Raw genomic sequence first — 24556 nt, 5'->3', positions numbered from 1 at the left:
AAATTTTATGCATGATTTTATAATGACATGTTGCTTGAATTTTTGAATTCAAGAGTTCTATCAATATGATATATTGATAGGGGGAGTTTAGTTTAAACTCTGTTATCAATTAGTTGTCACCATAAAAAAAGGAGAGATTGTTGAATCTCGGATTTTGATGATGAAATCAATTGATGTGTTTGTGATCTGATCTATGTTTTGAGTGGCGTAGGAAGCTTCAATCAGGGAGATATAATTAAAGCAAGAAGAATCATGTTGGGTTGAAGTGGAATATGTTATAAAATTGGACGTCGAGCCGGACAATCAGTCGATGTATCTGTAGAAGGCTTCGGGCCATGGGTTTAGGTATCGGGCCAAAAAGAGAGAAAATTACACCAAGGAAATCAGAGTTGCGGAGGTCAACTAGCCGATTGGGCAATAGGCCGCATGAGAGGATGATGCGCCGAAGAATTAGACGAGACGTCAATGAACCAATGACATGCTGAACAATATTTGATTTAGCTTTGTAATAATTATCTAGATCGAAGTAGGTTTTAGGTGTAATTGGGTTGGAATTGAGGCAACTAAATTAGGGGCCAATTTGGCCCAAGTTTGGGCTATGCTGGGCCAAGTGAAAGGCCCAAATAGTGATCCAACAGGTAGAACCGTCGATGGCATAGTCTCCGGGATTGTGTCACGTGGTGGTACCGCTAGTCTGGGTGGTGGTACCACCCAGACACAACCTCTGAGACTGTGTCAAGTGGTGGTACCACCTAGTGTCAGTGCTACAGGCGGTGGTATCGCCAGTACCCCGAAAACTAGGGATGAGATATTTTTAGGCTCCAAGTTTGAATCCATTTAGGGCCTATAAATACCTCTCTCATCCTTGCTCAGAAGACACAAGAACTGAGAGCAAAAAGAAATAAAAAAGTTGTTGTAATCTTGAGAGAACTCTTCTCAAAGCTCTAAGTGTTGGTGAAGTTTAAGAGAGGAGGTAGTGGGGGTGTAAAGGTTATCTCCTGAACTTGTCAAAAGGAGAATCGAGTGTAAAAGGGTAGTTGATCTTCGCCCATTGAAGGAAGATCAGTAGTAAAAGCCGATGACCTTGAGTGAAGAGGAATCGGGAGTAGATGTAGGTCACAATGACCGAACCACTATAAAAATCTGGTTTATATTTCTATTTTGCTCTTTACTTTCATTGCAAACTACTTTACTTTCACTATGCTTCCATACACTTTTTAGTTAAACATTTTTCCAATACGATTTTATCGATCGAGTTTTCAAAATCGACGTTTTTATTGTTGCACTAATTCACCCACCCCCCCTCCCCTTTTTAGTGTCGACTCGATCATAAAAATTAGATATCCAATAAGATAGGGGCCCAATATCTCATATCCGAACTTCTACTCATTACAACGCCTACCATATGTGTGTGACCCTCTAGGCCCAATATCAAGTTGGTCGTGAGTCATACTTGTCAGAACTCCTTCTAGCTCAGTGAATTATTATCTTTATAATAATTCACTTAACTCATGGACTGTGGACGTACTAGGCCACTATGTCGTAGTTCCCAAATGATACAAGGGAATCCAATCCTTTGGACATATCTATTCTCAGTTATCATGTACCTATAGTCCCTCATCTATCTAATATTCTAGAGACCGTATACCAGGCATAGTGTTGTCATGCCCATACAATTTCTACATGAGTCTCACTCTAATCGGATTCTCCTAGAGAACTCTTTCTCTCTCAATCCGAATGACCCTGGCTAGGGATTTGTCTGAGCAAAATACATGGGATATTCCTCTCATGACACTGAGAGCATATGATCCTCTATCGATACTCAATAGCTCTCATAAGGTTGGCTATCACTCCCGATGACCGGTTATGCTAGATCTAGAACCTCTAGATCTATAAGTCTGGTATCAAAGAGTAAAGTATTCATACAGAACATCCTTGGTATCTCAAGTCTAAAGACCAGATACACCACTGGGACGATAAAATCGCTGTCTAATAATAAGGAACCATCAATCATCCAACATTCTATGAGCAAATCAATCAGTGAACTTATTCTCCAATGAGCACTGACACTGTATCCCTAGTGTCCCCACATGAGCAGCTATGAGACCGGCTACATCCATCATATGGATAGGTATACAACACACTAGTCTGTTCAGTTATCTCGATGTCCCTATCAAGTAACCTATGACTAGAATTATTTAGGATATTTGTTTAAAGGCGAATCGGTCTAATTTTCGTGATCTCATCATAATCTGATTCCTATTGCATAGATCCATAAACATCATAATATATTCATGCAATATGCAATATAAAGTGATAAAATATCAAATAATAATAATAAGTAAAAAAGATTGCATGTCAAGTCACACGTGTCATCACTCATATGATTGGCTTGTATGGCACCTGTGACTAGCAACCACATATAGTTATATGGTGAATGTGCAACATTGAGATATTATAGTTCCTCTCTCATCCTTCCTATTCCTAATCTATCAATGTAAGTAGTTATGTGAAAAAATAGGAAGAGTGGAGAAAAGTCTAGTTCTCTTTGCAGATCGACGATAGTTCTTCGGACATGAAAACTATGCCCCTATAGATGTTATAAAGTTCTTTCCAAATAAACACATCGTAAATCCGATCTGTCATTATTTAATTTTAATCTTGATATAAAAATAATTTCATATTACATACGACATAGTACATATTTTATGTTTAAAAAAAGTTTTTTCTTTATACTTGCAATGGCAATTTATAGGTGTATCTCCCAATCGACATCAAGTGAACTATTCTAAGTTAAAAAAACTGATCTGACAGGCCATCAGTTCTCTATCCATTCTCTTGTGCAGCGACCACAAAATGCAACCTAAGTCTCTGATGCCACCCATAGTTAGATGAAGCATTGAAGCTTACCGTGGTCTTGTCTGGCACTGACAACTCAACGTCCTCGGTCATCAACGTCGCAAGACAAAGCCATTGTTCCTTAGAATCCTTGTCTGCTATCTTGGTTTGCTTTCCCTCTTGAAACAAGCCACCAAACACTGATGGATCATTCCAGCTGCCAACAATCTAATTTAGTAAAAACACTCGACTACCCTTCCGGGAGTCACAGCTTTTTGTTTCATGATCCCGCTTGTTCACATGATTCCACTCAAGGGAGCATTGTGTGTCCTTTCATCATCTTAAGGCCTGTTCTCTTCTTTGTTAGAAATTAATAATGCCATCAAATCATATAATTTCACCATCAACTTGATAAGAATAAAATATTAACCCAAAATAGTAGTAATAAATTCATCTTATTCTAAGAGTCAATCGAAGATAAAACATTTTGTCGATAGATGCTTGTGTAATCTTAAGTTGTGTAATCTTAAGGCTGCTACATAGTTTAGGCAAAGTAGCTGACCTATTCACGTGATATACAAAAATTATATATCCAAAATTTTCAATTCAAGTTATGAATTAATACTAGAACAATAATTTATCCCTATAAACCAATTCAATATTACATATTATATATTAAAATAAAAGTGTCATAAAAATACCCTCCACAAGTCAATGAATGATAGAGAGGATGCACATTATTTTATTAGCTCTTGTGAATGGACATTTCAGCCTTCATTGACTGAATGTACTATAACATTTTTATGATGGAAAATATTAAAAGTTCAGAATACATGACTACAACCTTAAAAGTCAACACTAGCTGTTATTTGTATCCCTTGTCATGGATAAGTTCATGTTGAGATTATTTTCACATCATAACATGATGGCAAACCTCTCTCAATATTGAAATGGAGGTCATGACAAATTATGGCATCAATCCATCTTTATCTTTATTCTCCACTTTGGTAATGCTCTCCATGATTCTCCAAGTTGGGGTGCATGGGATCCACTCAACCACTGCATTCCTACAAACTAATCAATGAATGGTACCGATCGCAGATGGAGAGAAGAAAATGTGAGGCATCTCTTGCTTTTTAGATGTAATATTTTACTCTTTTAGTATCAGACAATTGACTACGAAGTAATTTTATATTGCTAAAGATATAATATTGGGTTCGACCTATAATTTGATAAACTTAATTAATTGGACTCATTAGGCCACTTAAAATCCAATTTTTCTCATTTAAATGGTCATTTAAAATCGATTTATTCTGTCCATTATTTTCAAGCCAAAGCAAACCTAACAATTTGGAACATTTAATCCTTGCATTATATTTTTGAATAAGAATATGAGTAAGAGTATGCTCGACTCTTGCAGTGACGCACTCGACCCACTTCATGTGTGTTGGCCACATGGTGGGTCCCGGCCAGAAATGATAGAACGGGTGTCTCCGTGGGTCCCACTTTTGACTTGGTCCAGACGCACCCTCACCAACCGAGGCTTGCGCGGCACGACCACCGGGCAATCGAGTCCCGACTTAACCCACGAACAAATTAAAGCATCAGTATCTCATTCTTTCTCCACAGACGACAACTTTTGTCGCAATATGAACGACGTGGCGTATATCTCGTGACTCAAGTCGGAGTATCACGTATCTGTCGTCGTCTCTTCCCTTTCCATTTTCTCTTTCTTTTTTGAGCTATAAATTTCCAGTACTCTCGCTCTCCCTCTCCCTCTCCCTCTCCTTCCCCTTCACAGTTCACCGTTCTCGCTCTCTCTCTCTTCTCTCTCTCTCTCTCTCTGAGCCTCCGATCCTATCCCCCGAAGTCCGAGAGGTATGAATCCCTAACCCCCATGGTTTCTCCGCGATCGCTTAGATCTCCCTCGCCCTGTGCCTTTCTATTGCATTTGAATGATTCTTTGAATACCCTATGGATCGATCGACGCTTTTGTGGCTTCGGGTTGTTTTGTTATTAATCGTCTCTCTCTTCGTGATCTGGTTTTAATCGGCCTTTCTTCGGTGGTGTATCTCGGGTTTCGTCTGTCGTGATGTGATCTGATATCAAATTTGGCCGGATAATTCCTCTTTCTCTTCAAAATCATTTTTTTACCGCATTGATGTGATGAAAGAACTTAGTGGGTGATGGATCTGGGGTAGAAGCCAAACAGGGTGCAGTAATTGGATGGAACTTCGTTCCAGGTTTCATTTGTGACTTATGGTGCCGGAGGCATCACTGCTAGTTTATATCTGGTTGTATAATGCTTAGTCTTGTTAATTTAGTCCATCTTTAGCATTCTGAACTTGATATACTGAGGGCGAGATGGCATTTTACACAAAAGCCCTCAAGATCACATAATATTTTACACTATGATGCCAATGGAGTAGTCATATTCTGAATCATGGAGAGTTTTGTGATCTCTTACATGAATTCTTAGTGGTTTTCTGAGGAGGAGAGCTGTTGGCATTGGAGAATACTCGAGAGGAGTTGGTGTCAATGATCATATGGTTCTTTGTTTGTGAATACTTTTAGAAGTTGTAGGTTCTCTAACAATCATGTGTTGCTTCAACTCGATTAACCTTTTACTGTTGTTACCAGTCATGGGTTCCACAGGTCCATAATAGTTTTCATTTCCAGTTAGACGTAAACGCTTGTTTATGTGCACAGGTTCCCTTGTGCACAAAATTAGGGCCCATGCCAGCTTAGGAGGAAAAACTGATCTGCACCATCATTGTAGACGTGTCACCAACAACCAAACACAAACAGTAGGCAGAATGTCTTTTGTGATTACTGGAATGGATGAATAATAGAAGACGAAAACCTGGTGAAAGTCGATCTTGGTAAGAAAGATATGCCTTTGAACGGGTTCTAGGTAATATCCTAAATTTAGAATTCAACAGTAGTACAGTGATGAAATGTAGGCTGATTAATTTTATAGAAGAACATTCTCTGAAGAATATTATTAATTTATATTGATATTTGTACTTCGCCTGTATGACTACTTGATAATCTAGTATTGTGCGCTTAAACATTTAGTGTCAGTATCTCTTCAGTTCTGCATCTAAAAGCTTATGTTACACATGCTATATTGCGAGCTATGTGAATATTTGACTAAGGAATATGCTTTTATCATTTGGCAAATCCAAACAAGACTCTTAGGAAAGATACTCATCATTTTGCCATTGGTGTTAAAATGGAGACGTTGCAATGAATAAGGCTCAGCCCTTAACATGACAGAAATTTTGATTGTCCAGAAGATAAACCCCTTTCTTTGATTGAAAGACAACTTTAATTGACATGCATAAATGTTGAGAACCGATGTGAAGGTGGAAAACAGTATGGATGTAGATTGAATTGTATTATTAGTGTCTTATCTGCGAGTTCAATTTGCTTATTTGTGTCGCAATGACATGTAGATGCCTCTGATATTCAAGAGTTTGGTATACTATCTAAATTAAAAAGTCAAAAGTTTGGAGCATAGTTAAGGTTATCACAGTTTGAATATGTTCACTATGTCAGCCCTTGCAATGTTATCCAGAAAAGATATGCCATTTACGGCTTTGATCATTAAATGAGTTTAAAAGTTGGGTCATCGGCTAGGAATCTGAACAAGTACTTCACCTCCAAAGATCTGGTTTCCAGGAAGTTTCTGTTATGAATATCCCAGATAATATAGGCACTTGTGGCTTTTATTTTGCAGATTGTTGAATCTTATATACTGTAAAAGCAAAAGATGGGACGTGGAGTGAGCAGTGGAGGGGGTCAGAGTTCTCTGGGCTACTTATTTGGTGGCGGTGAGGCTCCCAAATCTGCTTCTGATGATGCTGCACCAGTTCAAAAGCCAGCTCCTCCTCCACCTCCTATTAACAAAGAGATTCCAGCAGGTATCCAAAGCAGTCAAGCTAAAAACTGCTACCGAGCGGATGGACAGAACTGTGGCAATTTCATCACAGTATGATATCACTGGCTCAACTCCTTATAAAAAGCATATATATTGATGGTTCATTGTTTTACCAAAATATTTTTTGCATCTGCATCTGAAATTGTTGTGCACATCCTTATCTGTTAGCTGTTTAGATATAAGTATGACTATCAAATTATTTAAAATAAAAAGGACCCACTTCTTTCTCTCAATTCAGCATTGCTTCCTTCACAGAATTGAACTCTTCATTTCTGCTTCAGAAGAATGTACTTATTATTGACTCTAAGTGGACTTGCATGATCATTAAAATAACTCTTGCAATTTTCTCATCCTGAATTCTTCTCCATCTATGTATGGCATTTGTTGACCTTAGGTAGAATTAATAAAAAAATGTTTGATTGTTAAGTTGAATATGTAAATCATTAGGCTGTGCTGATTCTCATGCCTTCAGGACTTGTCTCACTAGATTTACTTCTATCTGATGCATTCTTATGATAGAATTGCTTTGAAGGTAGCAATGACACTCTTTATGATTGTCTTTTGGAATAAAAGACTAGTTTTGTTCTGTTACAGCATGAGAACATGCAGTGCCAGCATGAATGGCATGTAGTTGATCATGTCTGGTGAAGCATATGCACTGGTATGCAGATGTTATATGCTTCTGGATGTAATATATTGTTAGCAAGAGAGAGGTCTTGTTATGCATTCACAAGATTGAAGTCTTTAATAATTGTTAGCATATGAGATGCTTAATAAGTGTATCCTGCATTCGAATTTAGGCATGTAAATAGTGTTTATCTTAATCCATCAATTTTTTCCTACTCTGCTTCTATAGTTTGTGCTTTTGTTATGATGCCTTGTTGAAGTATCAAAGGCCAGCAAGTCACGAACAAGGTGATGGCAATAGGAACATGTCCAATCCGTGATTACCACTGGGCAAAAAGCTGGTGAAAAGCTTTCCTTGTCCATTCAAGTTCCTTGTAACAAGTGACTGCTCGTCCTAAAGCTGTAAGACAGCTCATACCATAATATATATATATGGTTTAGAAAAGCACATGATTATATAGTCATTTGTTGTTTTATAAGTATTTTCTATTTATATTATCTGAATTTATATGAAAATATCTAATGATTGTTGTGGATTTTAAATGATATATGATTTCATCATATTCCAAAAGGTATACAAAAAAATTATTGAGACTCTTAGTTTTGTAAAATGTAATACATAAATTATTTTTGGTGATATGATAGTTGGTATGATCTGAACCCACTAATGGGATTATATATATATATATATATATATATATATATATATATATACCAACTTGTTTCTCTCTTGTGACCAGTTAAAAGTGGTATTGTTTTGTGCTACTTGTTCTTTGTCCTTGCCGAACTAATCATGAAATTTTAATTATACAGGATCGACCTTCGACCAAGGTGCATGCTGCTCCCGGTGGTGGTTCTTCCCTGGGTTACCTGTTTGGCAATGGGGGTAATTGATGCTCTTCCTGGATCCTGTAACTCCTATGCATGTGGCTGTTCTAGTGGAACCTTGTTTGCAAATATGTATGTGGTAAAGACTCTTTAAGCATGTACAACTTTGCATCCAAATGTATAAGAAAGTGTCAGGGTGATGAGACAAGAAACATCTAGTTGTGATTGCTTTTTCTTTTCCCTTTAAAAGTGAATTTTTACTTGAGATTCAATTCTCATGTTATTATGGCTGGTGTTTTTCTTTTTGATCTTTATTGCTGCCTGGCTTCTTTGATTCCTTGCTTTTTGAATGGTAGCCGAGGGGGTGGTTTAGAGGCACAGAAAGCTACACGAACAAAAGGTAAATCTAACTAGTTAGCAAATTCCGGAACCAATGTATCGATTCATGGGCCAGTAATGCCATTGTGAAGTGACACTGGCTTTGTTCTCAAACCTCTACTTCTTTTCATGGTATGGAAATGAATTGAGTTCTCAGCAACTGTGTCCCTGTCCTGGCAGGATTAAACATGAATCATCCCATCATTTTGGGTTCACTGCCATAGCATGCTTGGCGGCTGAATCCTTCTCGGCAGTAGCCTGCAGTTCCAGCAGCCGCTGCTGCTCCTCGTCATCGGTGACCGCGGCCTTGCCCTCGGTTTCTGCTTTCTTCGGCTTGGTGGTGGACTGCTGGTAGAGGACGCCTCCGAGCATGCAGATGAGGAGGCCAACGGTTCCGACGAAGGTGGAATGCTTGTCCCAGATCATCAGGTTGATCACCACCGTCAGCAGCTTGTTCACTATGCCAAGCACCGTGAATCCCGTTGCGGAGATCGCCCTCCGGCAGGAGAACCCGAAGAAGGATATGGACAGGCCGAACAAGCACGACAACGCCACCGGCAGCACCACGCCGATGGAGAACCGGTTCGTCCCGTCGGAGACGGCGCTCTTCATCTGGTTCAGCTCGCCCATCACCAGCAGCTCCAGCGGGAACAGCAGCAGCGCCTCCAGGTTGTTGTACAGCACCAGCCCCCAGGTGTTGAGGCCGATGGTCATGACGACGTGCTTGATGTAGACGAAGTCGATGGACATGCTGACGAGGTAGGCGGCGGCCCAGGCGTAGGCGGTCACGGTGAACTGGTAGTCCGTGAGCACGTAGAGGACGCTGCCCCCGAAGATGGTGGCCAGGGAAGCCCACGTCTTGAGCGACGGCCATGGCTGCTCGAGGAAGAGGGTCTCCCCGACGGCCACGAATATGGGGACGACGGAGCGGAAGACGATGAAGGTGTCGACGTTGGCATGGAGGAGGAGCTCGCTGTTGGTGAATATGGAGACGTAGAACATGAAGGCAGCGGGGAGGAACCTCCACATGGTCTTGAGGTTGAGGGAGTCGTGTTCCACAAGCTTCAGCCAGCCGCAGAGCAGGACGCCGAGGACGCTGGTGAGGTACTGCAGGGCTGTTAAGGCGCCCGGGTATGGGAACTCCATGACCGCCCACTTGTTGATGATGGAGAGCAGGGATGCAGAGATGCAGTAACCAGCAGCTACTCCGTACACTGATGCTTGATGTGCTAAGATTTTGAGGGTGTCATTCCAGGTAAAAACAGATCTCGAGGTTGAATCCAAATTGTTGTCACTGCCGGAGGCATTGTTCTTCGGAGCCTCACTATCATTACTCATCTGCAGAAAACGATCGAGAGATCATGATAGTAAATTTCCTGTCATAATATATATATTATGCACTGGCAATCACATTCATGGCCTCAGCATCATAGAATCTGGAATGTCCATATGAAACACATCAATGCTAATCTTATTATTATCTGATATGTTCTTTATTCAGTGACAAATATGAATCTGCATCCATATGAAGGTGCAGGTTAGAATGGCTTGGAAGGCAACTACATACCGTGGAACTATTGGCGAAGATTTTGTACTATCTATAAAAAAAATGCATGAGTTTATAAGATTTTTTTTTTTCATTATCTCTTCCTATAGGAAAAATAGAACGCCATAATGTATATAATAATAAACCTCGAAGCAACTTGTGTAGTAGGCTAACTCAACAAAGTGAATTTCCAGTACACACAGGACTTTCACATCCATCATTATTATGAATGTTACGGACGAAATAAATTTTCAATATGAGTTTTGAGTTAAGATCAAATATCAAGTTAAATAGAGACATATTCATATAGTTTATTAGTTATATCTCCTCGTGTAAAAGAAATAAGGAAATAAAGTCATGCATCTCTGGTCACCTATTGAAAATTACGCAGATAATCTGTGTTCCGATGCTTTTCTTCTCTCGTACTCAGTGCCTTCACGCTATTGTGCAAGAAAGGATAAATGATCCGTGGATTTTAGAATCGATTGAAACATTATGAGCTAACTAACCCATTAATTTTATTTGACTCAAATCACTAAACAAAATATTTAAGTTAAAATTAATAATAATATACTCATCATACCCTTATAAGTCAATCTTAGTCTTATCTACTTTCGATATGAGACTAATCTGGTGTTAAATCTTCTCCCCATCACCCTTCTCTTTCGTCTTCAACCATCACAAAAGGATCATAACCATTATGTTAACAAGACCACTATCAAAAGCAGCTACAACATAAGCCACGAATCGTTAACGTAGCCCTCATCGATAACCACCATCATATTTGCCACCTCTTCTACCACATCATCCACTCAACCACCGCTTCACCATCTAGGACTAAGGGCATTAGATCCCTTTCAATTATGTTAAGGATTGTTTGCAAGATGAATGTTCCTTGCCCTCACCTTGATTGTATCTTGTTTAGGACTAACTCTTAGGCATACTTCATTTGCGATCCTTCCACCTAAAGTGAGCCTTCTGACCTCTCTTGCTTTCTTTACTTAGTTATTTTATACTTACTTATCTAATTCATTAAATTATTGGTCAAGTTAATCAAAAAATTAATCAAGTCAGTTGAAAAGATGAGTTAGCATCCTTACTACTACCACTTATCTTTTTTAATCTCTTTGACATCATCATCTCTCACTACACCTTTTAGTTTTGCTCATCGCACACCACACTACTCACCCCTATATCATATCATATTGGTATCAAAACAAATTGGCCCAATTATTTTTTTGCTTCTTATACTATTTATTTTACTTCCTTGCATCATCATTTACTTTCAATATTTTTTAATTTTTATTTAATATTATTTTATTTATTTTTCATATCTAGACATTTCCAAATATGCCAAAATTCAACTCACTTGTAGCCCTCTAAGTTAAGAACCATCCTCAAATATTTTAGCCAAAAATACCACCTACATCCGACCTAAACACCTTAAAATCTCAACACTATCCTAACATCCCATATTGCACACATTCTACCTATATAACTACATATAGTAGAATCTCTTACCAACCAAATAAGTTTATCAACCTGAGACAACCTATGTTATATTTAGATCAGGTTACATAAGTGTTGGCTCAAATCAATGTTAAACTTGAGGTTATGGAAGCTCACCTAGTTTGTTATGAATAACAATATCAAATATTTGAAGAGCGCTTGACTACTCTTGAAGCTACTTTGTTGCCATCTAGGTGAATGGATCATCTCGATGATAACCTAACATTTAAACTCATATAAAATCTACTATAATCTAGATGACCACTTTGAAATACTATGATCTATTTCGAGTGTTCTCAACAATGACGATCTTGCTCTTATTATCTTGCTTCAGTGGGGGACAAAATCTATACTTATTTTATTTTCTTATTAGATTGAGTATGGTTTAGGCATGAGATCCATTTGTATTAGATTTTGAGCTTGAGCTTGTATGGGGTCATCAAAGAAGATATTATACATATATCTTAAAGTACATATGATAGGAGATCTTGGAGTGGAGATATGGCTTTATTCTATGAATCCCTAACCTCATCTCTTTTAGAAAGGAGTATGTGACATTCATGTAACGATGAACATCTATCTCCATTATATGGATCCCGACACACTTCTCTTCCAGAAGACAAACATATGATACTCATTTAAGAAATATCTATCCTTATAAAAGCATTGTAAACCCTATATTTTGGAGTTAATGAATGAAGAATTGAAGAATTGAAGAATTGAAGAACTGAGTGCTTGTAGCCACCAAAAACCTTAGGTGAGATGTATAAGTGATGAGAGATTCCATATGGATAAGAGGCCCTACTCTATCTTCTTTCTCTTTCCCTCATTCTCTCTATCACCCTTCTCCTTGTCTTTAACCATCACAACAACACCATCACTATCGTAGATGCAACACCACTACCAAAAGGAGTCACAACATCGGCCATCGATCGCCGTCAACATCAACCATCAATCATCGTCAATGTAGCCTCCATCAATAACCATCACCCTACGCACAACCTCTTCTACTACGTCATCCACTCAACCATCATTTTATCATCTAGGACTAAGAATATTAGATTCTTTTCAGCTATGTTATGGGTTATTTATGGAAGAAATATTCATGGCCTCAAAGCTTAAGTAATGTATTAACTTGGAGAATAGGATTAATCCAGTTCATTGATTGTATCTTGTTTAGGTCTAGCTCTTGGTATACTTCATTTCCAACTCTTCCACCCAAAGTGAGCCTTCTAACCCTCTCATGTCATTTACTTAGTTATTTTACACTTGCTTGTCTAGATTTATTAAATTATTACTCAAGCTATTCAAATAGTTAATCAAGTTATGATTAGGAAGATGAGTTAACATCCTGATTGCTATCACTTATCTTTCCCAATCTCTTTGACATCATCATCTCTCACTACACCTTTTATTTTTGCTTATCACACACCACACTACTCACCCCTATATCACTATGCCTCGTCCAGCTTGATCGATCTTTCTTCATTAGGGTATTTCTTCGGTATCTCTGGTTCTATGATTCGATAGTCATAATGAAATTTGGGAGACAATCAATTTTTTGGGTTTGGGGAAATTTCCTAAACCTGATAGTTTTACTATGGAGTTCTATAGATTCTAGTATGATATTATCTTTGATTCCATGATGTAGGCCTTCTAGGATTTCTTTGACCATGTCGTGCTTTCCTTTGATTAGACTAAAAACTTTATTATTTTTATTTCGAATATCAACAATCATTGCATTCTTTCTAAAGTCATTGCTAACAAACTTAAAGTCTTGGACTCTTTTACTTCTAAAGAATGATATGCTTTTATTTTAGATAGATGTATCTATAATAATATCTTGGTGGTCAAGGAGGTGGCCTACTCTATGTATAACTCTAACGATAGGTCATGACTTGTTACAACTAAATTAGATCTTGAGAAGGCATCTTTCATGGGATGTTATCATTATGATGCTAAATATAGCTAATTTTTAAATCAGTTTATGAATCGGATATCTACATATATCACCTCTCTTTCTTTTATATATATTATTAATAACTGGCTATTAACCTTCTTTAGGGGTGAGCATGAGATTAGACATAATTCAATATCATCTTATCATTGTATTTTGGTTGTCCAGATCCTTACTTGCATGTTTAATGATGCTTGTGATAAGAAGCTTATCATCACTCCCTTTAATTTTAAAAGAAAATTCAAAATTTATCACCTCATGTACGTGGATGATATCCTTCTTTGCTTTAAGGCTAACAAGAATTGTGTGATACTATAAAAATTATTTTTCACCTTTATGAGAACCTTACTAATTAAAGGAATGATTTTTTTTAAATATGATGTTTTCTTCCTGAATAGTACCCATGGAGGTGTTAGGAGGGATGTTTGTAAGCAAGGTCTTTTCCTTCTAGTTTGGTGCAACCTATTATTGATAGGATTGAGAGTTAGCAATGGACTTATTTATCGCAAGCTGGTTGTATGGTTCTAATTAATTATATGTTGAACTCCATTCCTCTTTATTTCTTACGTGTCTACTGGATGTCGAATGTTATGCTTAATAGGGTTATGAGATTTGTTAGAAAATTTTTTAAGGGAAATGGTGAGAACTCTTGTGGCTTACATCTCCTTCGGGAGGTCGTCACTTTTCCTAAGAATGAGGGGGTCTTAGGCATTAAGGACCTTCACCTTATGAAATTTGCTTAACAAGGGATGAGTATTTTATAATATTTGAACAACTTTGAGAGCTTGTTAAGGTTGAGGTTGTTAAGGTTGTTAAGGCTTAACAAGGGATGAGGATTCATGGGTTGAGGTTGTTAAGGTTAAGTATAGTTGTGTTGATCCTTGGAACTTGCATTTCTCTTGTAAAGATAGATAGTTAGAGTTGGAGATTATTTTAACCGCTTTTGAAAAATTATATGATGATTTTTCTATGTTTGTGTATAATGTTTCATAATTGGAGCTTTTTCGGATCCTTGGTTTTAGATTGGTTGATTTCTTTGAAGCCCACATTTTGTAATATTATTAAGTTAGAACACCTATGTATGGTTTCATATTTGTTTCAGAATGGCTCGTAGAATTTGCATAAGTTAGAGTTCCTGTTTGGGTGTACCCTATCTAAGGAAATATGTCAATTGTATCATGCTCTTGTGCCACATGATGTTTTTTTGCTCTAGAAACTTGACGAAAAAAGTTTTATTTCATATAAGTTTGCTTATTGATATATGCATTGCTAGAGGGGTGATTTTATGCTGCATGGGGACCGATGGTGTAGATTATGGAAGTTACCACTCTACTTAGGGTATAAGTATTTTATTGAAAACTTATATATCGTCACCTTCTTATGACCGACAGACTATGTAGGCTAACTGGGAGCATGCTATACTGAGTTGTCTTTGTTATCATTTGGAGCTTGAGTCGATTTCTCATTATTATTTTTATTACTTCTTTGCACTAATGTGTTTTTCGATTCTTTTCTTGCATGACATGAGGGTGAGTGGATTAATAAGGTGTGCATATGCGGGGAGGTCTTAGGTTGCTTTTTGGAGCTCTCATTGATATTGGGTTGTGGAGGAGGGTTAGGAATGAGTTTGTTTTTAAGTATAAGTTTACATTGTGCATGATATGATCTATAAGGTCATTGCAATAGTCCTGACTCATGGCAAAACACTATGATGGGAACAAGTAAGGGCAAGTTCAAAGGCAAATATTTTGAAGTATATCTCAAACAAGATGGGTGAAACTTAATTACGATAATTCTATTATGGATACGGATAATGGAGGAGTAGGGTTTATTTAAAAAAATAATATGAGCAAATCTCTTTTTGCTCAATGCAGGTATGTTAAAAAGGGGAGAATCCTCTAATTATGAGGTGACTGCTATCAAGGATAATTTGCAAATCATTACTTGGGATCAAGTCAACATGATTCATGTGGAGTCGAACTCAGAGATATTTATGCAAGACTGTTCTCACCCCTTGGGTGATAAAAAATTTGGTTAAAGATATCTGACATATCCTTAGGTGTTTTGATTCTTTTTTTATGTCTCCCGTATATAGAGAAAAGACTAAGACTACTAATTGACTAGAAATGGTTTGATCTACGGAGCTCTCTTTGTAATTCTATGGTTTAGCTAATATAATTTTGCTTCAAAAAAAAAAAAACTGGAACATAAGGTCCCATGTTACCCTGCGGTTGTCCTTATATAGTTAACTTACTTTCTGCACCAAACACCGAACCTTGAAGCTATTTTTCTTCCTAGTGTATGAATGTCAAAGAAATGGTTCTGACAAGCAAAAAAAACACACAAATCTTCCAGCCGGCCACTAAAAGGTTTTCACTAATCTGTCCAAAACTAGAAACTAGAAGCCAATAAAGAGCAATGAAATGGAAAGCAAATCAAAAGCAAGTTAAGAGATGGTTGCTGCACGGCCACCACAATTATAAATGCATTCCAATTGTGCAGGTTATTTATCAGCTAATAAATAGTTGCCAAGATGCCCTTATATATATATATATATATATAATATCACAGGCTATCTATCACTAGTAAACATCCATAATAATAGTAGTAAAACAACTGCAAAAAATGGTAGCAGGAGATGAAAGGTAAAACTTCAAGATGAAGCTAAGGTTTCAGAAAACAAAACTAGTTCAGAGCGATCCAGTCATACCTTGAAAGTTCCTTTCTTCACGATTCTAGTTTCCTGAGAAGCTTAGCAGAAGCACAACCTACACAGAGCAGAGGCACATAAAGTCAACCAGCATGGCCTTCCTCAAAAATGGTATCAGCAGATCTGATCAAATATGAACACCTGTATATTCTTCCTTCCTCGCGGGGCATCCACTTTCCACTTCCCACAGGTAAATCGTCCGAAGAACAGATCCTTTAAGTGCCGGCTTCAAAATTACAAGACCCAGCAAAGAACTCATAAATTGGGAATCATCCACATGACGACCTGCAAAATGTGCACCGAGTGTATGTCAATGTTTTCTTGCAGTCAGTAGTACATCATTTTGCTTCTGGAAAAGACAGCTCAGAGAAAGCGAGCTGAATGTTTTCGAAATGGTATGGTGTTATTGGCTAAGAAAGTGGCCTTGTTCTGTCGTCCCCATCCTCTGATCTCCCTTGGAAACCAAGAAACCGCAGGAGAAAGTTCAAATCTTTCCTGGCATATTACATCAAAAATATATTGGGCATAACAAGTAAAACCAAAACCACTACACTGCATTCAAATCGACAGATCTAATTTGCCCACAACGGCAAGGGAAGCAAAAAACAACAAAATAAAAATCGAAACTTGCACTGATTCTTGAAGATATTAACAGACGAAAAAGCGAAGAAAGGAGTGGAATTTGACCGTGATGAATCAAAGGAAAACCAGGGTCTTTGAATCAGAAGCTGCGGGAGGACTCTGCGTCTGGCAGCAGGGGATCCACCGGCTTCGCGGACCGGGAGCTGGGGAGACTCGGCTGCGCTGCAGAGTTTAGAGGAATGGGCTCTTAAAAGTCAACCGTCCGCAGACGCAGTGGAAGGTTAACTCTAAGCAGCCCGCCAATTAACGCCGAGGGCCGGCGTGCTCGACTCTCTCACCTCAAAAACATGCGTCTTTTCCTCGTGTTTGTTCTTTCCCTTCACCAACTCAGCCTACGACTTTTCGACTCCCATGCAAATGATTCATCGAGTCTTTCTCTACCGTGAACACCCCCAAAAAGTAGCTAATTAGATACTATTCTATATTTTTTTTATTTATTTTATTAATTAAGATAACACTCATATTAGCTAACTTAGCCGACATTCTTATTATTGGTAGAAGTATATTGAGACTAAATCCCTTTTTGGTCACTTACTTTGAAAGAAAAAGCGAAAAAAAAAAACAGAGGAGGGGGGATTCTTCGTGTAATTTTGATGGGAACATTATATATATATATATATATATATATAATGTTCTTCAACTTGATGCATCTTATTAATGCATCTTATTAATTGTCCAAATAGACCTTGCAACTGACTTGACCAAATCTGCATAGAGAAACGAAACACGACTCATTCTGAGCTCACTCTTGAAATTGATGTCCTCAAGTGATCAAATATAAATATATTTACTTTCCAGTTAATCTAACCTAAGCGTGTATGCTTTGCCAATGATATCACATCGAATCCCTCGATATATGTACGATACACGTGCATGCACGTGGGTTGTTTGGCCTTATTAGATTTCAATACTAAAAATAATAATAATAATAATAATAATAATAATAATAATAATAATTTGCATCAAGATTGAGAAGATAGAATAATCATGATTTGTTGTCCTTTCTTTTCTCCGACTATAATGGTTACTGCTATCAACAGCACAGACTTATTACGAGACATGTATTTTCTTTGTTATTTTTCTGTACATATTCCACCTAGAAAAATTGCATGTCATTTTTTTTAATTTTAATGGCTTATCACAATACAAAAAGGAATCAATATTTTTTTTCTTTCTTTAATATTTTTTTAATGGCTTTGTGCCAATTAGAAATCCTGTGCATCAACAAATTTCATTTTCATGCTCTAGACTAATCCAAACTTTGGATGGGATGAATGGAGAAGGGAAATCTATTAAGAAATAGAATTTTAATGGCTAACCCATTAGATCTTAATAATATTGATTCCCGAAATAAAATTATTCATAAATCATTAAATAATGAGGAAGAGAACCTATGGTTGTGCAGGTCGACGGCCTCTCCATCTCAGACAGCGAACTGAGCTGAATGGTCCCCTGAAAATGTCTAAAAAATGAGTTTTAATCCACTGAACTTAATAATCGTATATTATATATGTATATGTTTAACAATTGATTCGATCAATTGACTCACTGCTTTGACCAAAAGTTTATTCGAACAAGTTCTGTTAAATGTTGATAATTATAAATTTAATGGACATTAAATACGTAGTTTAGTTTATTGCCCAAAACTTTGGAAGTGCTGCTTGGATAAAGAAACAATTTAAATTTAGATAAAGAAAGCAGAAAAAACGTGGAGAGAGATCAAGAATCGCTGATCTCCAAGGTCCGAGGCCTTTTGACCAGCAAAGCCAAAAATAAAGCCTGCTCTCATCCCATTGTGCCCTTCTCTCTCTCTCTCTCTCTCTCTCTCCGAATTTATAAACTTAATCTCATACTTATAAATGATCTTAATTAAGGCACATGGGTCGGTCGATTTGATTCGGATTTAGGAGAAGTTTCAGCTTAAATCGTAAGAAATTTCAGACTAAATTGGACCACGACCGTTCGATTCGTTTTTCTTGTTAAACTTTATGTTGATCTAAATGGTATTATATTCATATCAGAATAGTTTACATAGATTATAATAAAATATTTTGATTAATTTCATACTAAAAAAAAATTAAAATTAATTTATAAATATATGTTGAGTGTATTACTATCAACTTCAACTTGAGTATCTTGATTAAAAGTTTGGATCATGGTATTAAACTCAATCTAATATTTACGTATTATGAAGAGGTTTAGTAGGAAATTGCTACTCATAGTTGGAGTGAAAGGACTCCTCAAAACATAGAATCAACATTGGACTATGCCTAATATATACTATGCTAAGATTTTATCTCGGTTATATCAAGTTTTGACGAGGACATCAAGTCTTTGAAGAGTTTGATTAGTATATTATTATATGTTAGGATCGGAGCGGTACTAAGAGGGGAGGGGTGAATTAGTACAGCGGATTAAAACTCATAAGTTTGAAATCGATTTCGTAAATGTATAGAGATTTCAATTCGACAAACGATGACTTAGTTAAAATAGCTCGAGTAAAGATAGTCAAGAGTAAGGAGATAAAAACCGAATTATTTACAGCTAAGTAGAGAAATGGTTTAGAACATTAAACACTCACACATTCAAGGAACACTACCATATATAATGGTTCGGTTAAGTGACCTACATTCACTTTCGAAGCCTTCTTCGATGAGGCTCCCAACTTCCACTAGCAAATCACTTTGAAGGGGAAGGACCAAATACCCCTCTTACAACCTTCTTATAAGTGGTTCACACTCTTATAGATTTTTCAAAGAGAAGGAGGGAGGTGAACACTTAAGCTATTGAAAACAAGATTTTGCTAGAGCTTTTTCTCACTTTCTAACTTGTCAAAAATGTGTTTTCTCTGCTGAGAATTGAGGGGTATTTATAGGCCCCAAGAGGATTTAAATTTGGGCTCCAAATTTGAATTGCTTTTGGGTTTCCCGGTGTTAGTGGTGCCACCGCCTGTTAATGTCTAACACTGACAGTGTACTGGCGGTGCCACCGCCAGACCTCTCGGGTTCTGGGCGGTACCACTATCCAGTCTGGCAGTGTACTAGCGGTACCACCGTCGGATCTCTCGGGTTCTGGGCGGTGCCACCGTCAGACCTCTCGGGTTCTGGGCGGTGCTATTATCCAGTCTGGCAGTGTACTAGTGGTGCCACCGCCGGATCTCTCAGGTTCTGGGTAGTGCCACCGCCCAGTCCGGCGACAGTGCCATCGCCGGATCTCTCGGGTTTTGGGCGGTGCCACCGCCCAATCCGGTGGTGCCATTGCTTGGACTATTCTAGCTCACTGGTTGGGCTCCAAACTTGGCCCAAACCAGTCCAAACTCGGGTCTAATTGGCCCCTAACCAGCTTATAGGATTAACCCTTAATCCTAACCCAAATTACATGCAAACTATGAAATTAAGACATAGTCCTAAGTAAATTTTTAAGCGGCAACGTCGAGTTTCCTTCTGGCGAGCTTTCCAGTGAACTTCCGGTGGACTTCCAATACACCCTCGGATTTCTTCCAGCAGACTCCCAACAGGCTCCCGGTCTTGTGGCGAGTTTAACGAGTATTTGGCAAGTATCCAAACCTTCTCGGTGATCTCCGTGAACCTCCGACGATCTTTCCGGCGGACTTCCAAAAACTTTGATAAGTCTTCGATTCTTTCTCGGTTGGTTCCGGTAGCACTTCCGACGATTCTTCGAACTTTCGGCGGACTCTCGAAGACCCATTGAACTTGACTCCGGTAAACTTGCTTTATGTCTTCAAGCTATCGTAGTTAATCATGCACATGTAAAACACACTTCAATCTAGACAATTAATCCTAAGCATCTAATCAAGTTGTCTGGTATGTCATTGGTCCCTCGACGCTTCGTCCAATTCTTCGGCGCATCGTCCTCTCTTGCGGCCTATTGCCTAATCGGCCAGTTGACTCTACAACTCTGATATCCTTGGCACAATCTTTGCTCTTCTTGGCTCGATGCTCGAATCCATGTCCCGAAGCCTTCTGTCGATATGTCGACCGATCCATCGGCCCGACGTCCAATCTTCTAACATGTTCTTTTGGCACAACATGATTTTCCTGCTTTAATTGTCTCATCCTAATCGAAGCATCATGCGTCACTCAAAACGCAGATTAAAACAAAACCACATATTGATTGGTTTCATCATCAAAATATGAGATTCAACAATCTCCCTCTTTTTTATTATGACAACTAATCGATGATGGAGTTAACCTTAACTCCTAGAGTTTAAACAAACTCCTCCTGTCAATATACCATATTGATAGAAACTCTTGGATTCAAAAATCGAAGCAACATGTCATAATAAAATCATGATATATAATCAACATACTTCTCCCCCTTTATCATCAATAAAAAGGAGAAGTACCACAATCAAGTGTTTGTGATATACAAGTTCAACTCATTACATGAAAAATATAATATCTATTTTTATCATCATGCAAGTTTGCTATCATCATAGATATATATGGTACTATGATAGCAAGTTTGCAATATACAAGCTAGCAAAAATTTTTCAACATTTTAAGACACAAAGCTAGCAATTTTGAGATGTTCAAAAAAGCAACTCTTGCTTTTTGAAATATAAATTTTGCTAGATGTGCAAGTTAACTTTTTGCTTCTTGAGATAGGCAAGATAGCACTCCTTGGTGATGTTCAAGATAGTAATTTCTTCTCTTTTGAGAAATATAATTTTTGCTTTTTTTCTTGAATTGTGCGAGCTAGCAAATTAGCTTTCGAGCATATTTTGCTCCCCCCTTGTCATTGTCAAAAAGAAGGGAAGACCCTTTACGTTAATTTCTAAATTATGATAAAGGTAAATAGCATAGATAAAAATTCAAGTCTTGAATGTCAAAACAATTATTTTATCATGAATATTTCATCATTACGTGCATCATTTTCATATGTTAAAGTATTGCATGCATAATACCAAATCATCATATATATTTTCAAAACATATAAACTCATCATTATATGCATGATTCTAAATCATCATTCATATTATTTCAATCATTATTTTAATCATCACTATAACTCATCATGCACAAAATGTAAAATTATCTAACATGATGCAAACATTTATTTTCAAAATATTTATCACTATTTTCATGTATGATAATAAAGTATTCATGATACCGAACATTAAATCAATATTTTTAAGTATTTATCACTTCATGATTGTTGGTACCAAACATATATCATTTAAAGCATTCATGATACACATCATATGCAATACATCACATGCATCATCATAATAAAAAGCATATGCATCATTCCAAATCATAAATATTTCAAATCATCATGGTATTAATATATCAAATTGCATCCTACCATGCATGATCATAACTTTTCTTCATTTTATCACAGTAAATAAGAAAGAATAAGAGAAGAACAAAATAGTATAAAATATTTTAATTATTTCAAGGCATACAAGCCATAAATCCAATGGCATCATGTCATGAAAGATAAGACCTCTTGAATTACAAAAAGCATGATTCATTTTATCAAATCTCTTCTTTTTATAAATAACAAAAATTATAGGCTATAAAGAAGAGATCGTGATTAAAAAAAAAAATCTCAAGTGGTAAATACAAGAAATCAAGATCATCATTTGAATACAAACTCATTCAAATTCAAATCATCAAATTCATCAAAATCTCTACATTATTTTCAAGAGATTCAAAATGGTATACATAGATTTATCATAATAATCATCAAGATCAATAAGATAGAAAAAAATAATTTTAAAAAAATATTTTCCTCTTTTTAGTTGTTTCAATTCATATGATTTTATTTCATTTATCCCAAATAAAAATATGTATCATGTTTAAAACCGAAAGTGTAAGTCTTATTATGACAAAGATCAATAAGGCACTTTCATTATGGTAAAAATCAATAATCCGTAAATCACAAAATTCATCATGCATAATTTCGAATTATAAAATCATTAAACATAATTTCAAATCACTATGCTCAAGTTTTTTGTATGAAAACATACATCATACTTAAAACCGAAAATGTAACATTTCATCTTGATAAAAATCAATAATCCATAAATTACTTAAAAATCACTATGCATAATTTCAAAATTTATTAAGCATGATCATTATGCATGACATTAAAACATGGTTTCAAAATGTTTAATATTTTCATTACATAATTTCATCATTATGCATCATCATATTTTTAAATTCGAACATGCACAATTTCAAAACCATACATTTCATTTTTTATGCATGATACAAATAAATCAATCATCATTATAAGCATATCATACATGATATTCAAATATTCATGATACATCATTTTGGCAACATGATCATAGCTTTTCAATTGATGGTATTTAAATGTCAAAGTTCATTACATTCTATCATGCATGATCATTAACTTTTCATTTGTATTTCATGCATAATTTCATTTCATCACATTATGAACATCAAGAAGAATTAATTGGATGATGAGATAAATATTTCATGAATACACGGAATTATATAAAAATCATATCATGAGTGTTTCATGCGTTTATATCATCACATGAAGAATATAAAAAAGAATTTTGGTGATGAGATGCATAAATAATGAACATAAATTTTGAATATCAAGAAACATATTATGATTCTTTTTTAATAACTCAAATAGTGAAAAGAAAGAATCATAATAGACAATCTTGATTTATAAAATAAATTTTCAAGTTATAATTTTCAGAAATCAAGATAAAAATCGTGGTTAGATGAAACTTATTCAAATCATCAAAATCACTTTTAAGATGATCAAATAGATTCATTAAAGTCAATAAGATAGAGAAAAAGAATTTTTAAGAAAAATACTTTTATTATTAGCATACTCAAATATTTGTTCTTATGTTAAAACCATGCATATCGAAAAATAAATTTCATCATGAAAACTACTAAGATCAATAAACCACAAAAATTATCATGTATAATTTTTAAAATCTCATTCATAAAATTATCAAATCATGGTATCAAAATTTCAATATTTTCATTACAACTTTATGCGTCATTAAGTATACAATCATCAAGTATGACATTTACATTATTTCATATAAGCATGCCTATTTTATTTATGTCAAATCAAAACATGCATCATTTTTTAAACCGAAAAAGTCACTTTTATTATCGTGAAAATCGATAATCCATAAATCACAAAAATCATTATGTATTATTTCAAATCAAACATGATTTCATTTATTTTCAAAATATTCATCATGATAGGACATTGAAAGCAAAGAAATCATTAAACATAAAGCATATTCATCAATCATGGTTTCATTGAGCATAAGGTATTTTCGATCAAAATCATTTTGTTATTTGTTGTAGTCATACATTTTTCTTTTTAGGTGAATCTATCTTTTTATGCTTAGTTTTCCATACAAAATTCCATACAAAAGCCATTCATCATCATTAAGCATGATATTAAACTTCTTAATATTTTCATTAAGATATCAAGCATGGTTTCAATCAAAATCGGAAATCATCAAGATACACATTTTTTCTTCTTAAGAAAAACATACATATGATTATTAGATTTAAATCTAACATTTTATTCCATTAACATAAAACA

General features: G+C 36.2%; 2 protein-coding genes across 2 annotated transcripts; one reads left to right on the top strand and one right to left on the bottom strand.

Moving 5' to 3' along the window:
• Nucleotides 1–4558: 4558 nt before the first annotated feature.
• LOC103999504 (protein SPIRAL1-like 3) lies at nt 4559–8508 on the top strand. The gene is made up of 3 exons (XM_009421271.3): nt 4559–4716; nt 6581–6832; nt 8222–8508. The coding sequence occupies exons 2-3, from the start codon at nt 6614–6616 to the stop codon at nt 8300–8302; spliced, it is 300 nt and encodes a 99-aa protein (XP_009419546.1). The 5' UTR covers nt 4559–4716; nt 6581–6613; the 3' UTR covers nt 8303–8508.
• Nucleotides 8509–8632: 124 nt separating this feature from the next.
• LOC135677047 (GDP-mannose transporter GONST3-like) lies at nt 8633–17269 on the bottom strand. Its single transcript, XM_065188915.1, has 4 exons — nt 17024–17269; nt 16478–16621; nt 16337–16394; nt 8633–9952 (listed from the first exon to the last, which is right to left on the bottom strand). The coding sequence occupies exon 4, from the start codon at nt 9950–9952 to the stop codon at nt 8816–8818; it is 1137 nt and encodes a 378-aa protein (XP_065044987.1). The 5' UTR covers nt 16337–16394; nt 16478–16621; nt 17024–17269; the 3' UTR covers nt 8633–8815.
• Nucleotides 17270–24556: the final 7287 nt, after the last annotated feature.

The sequence above is a fragment of the Musa acuminata genome, chromosome BXJ1-1 (assembly GCF_036884655.1).
Source record: "Musa acuminata AAA Group cultivar baxijiao chromosome BXJ1-1, Cavendish_Baxijiao_AAA, whole genome shotgun sequence".
In the NCBI taxonomy this organism is placed as follows: Eukaryota; Viridiplantae; Streptophyta; class Magnoliopsida; order Zingiberales; family Musaceae; genus Musa; species Musa acuminata.
This window is presented reverse-complemented; position numbering and strand designations above follow the sequence as displayed.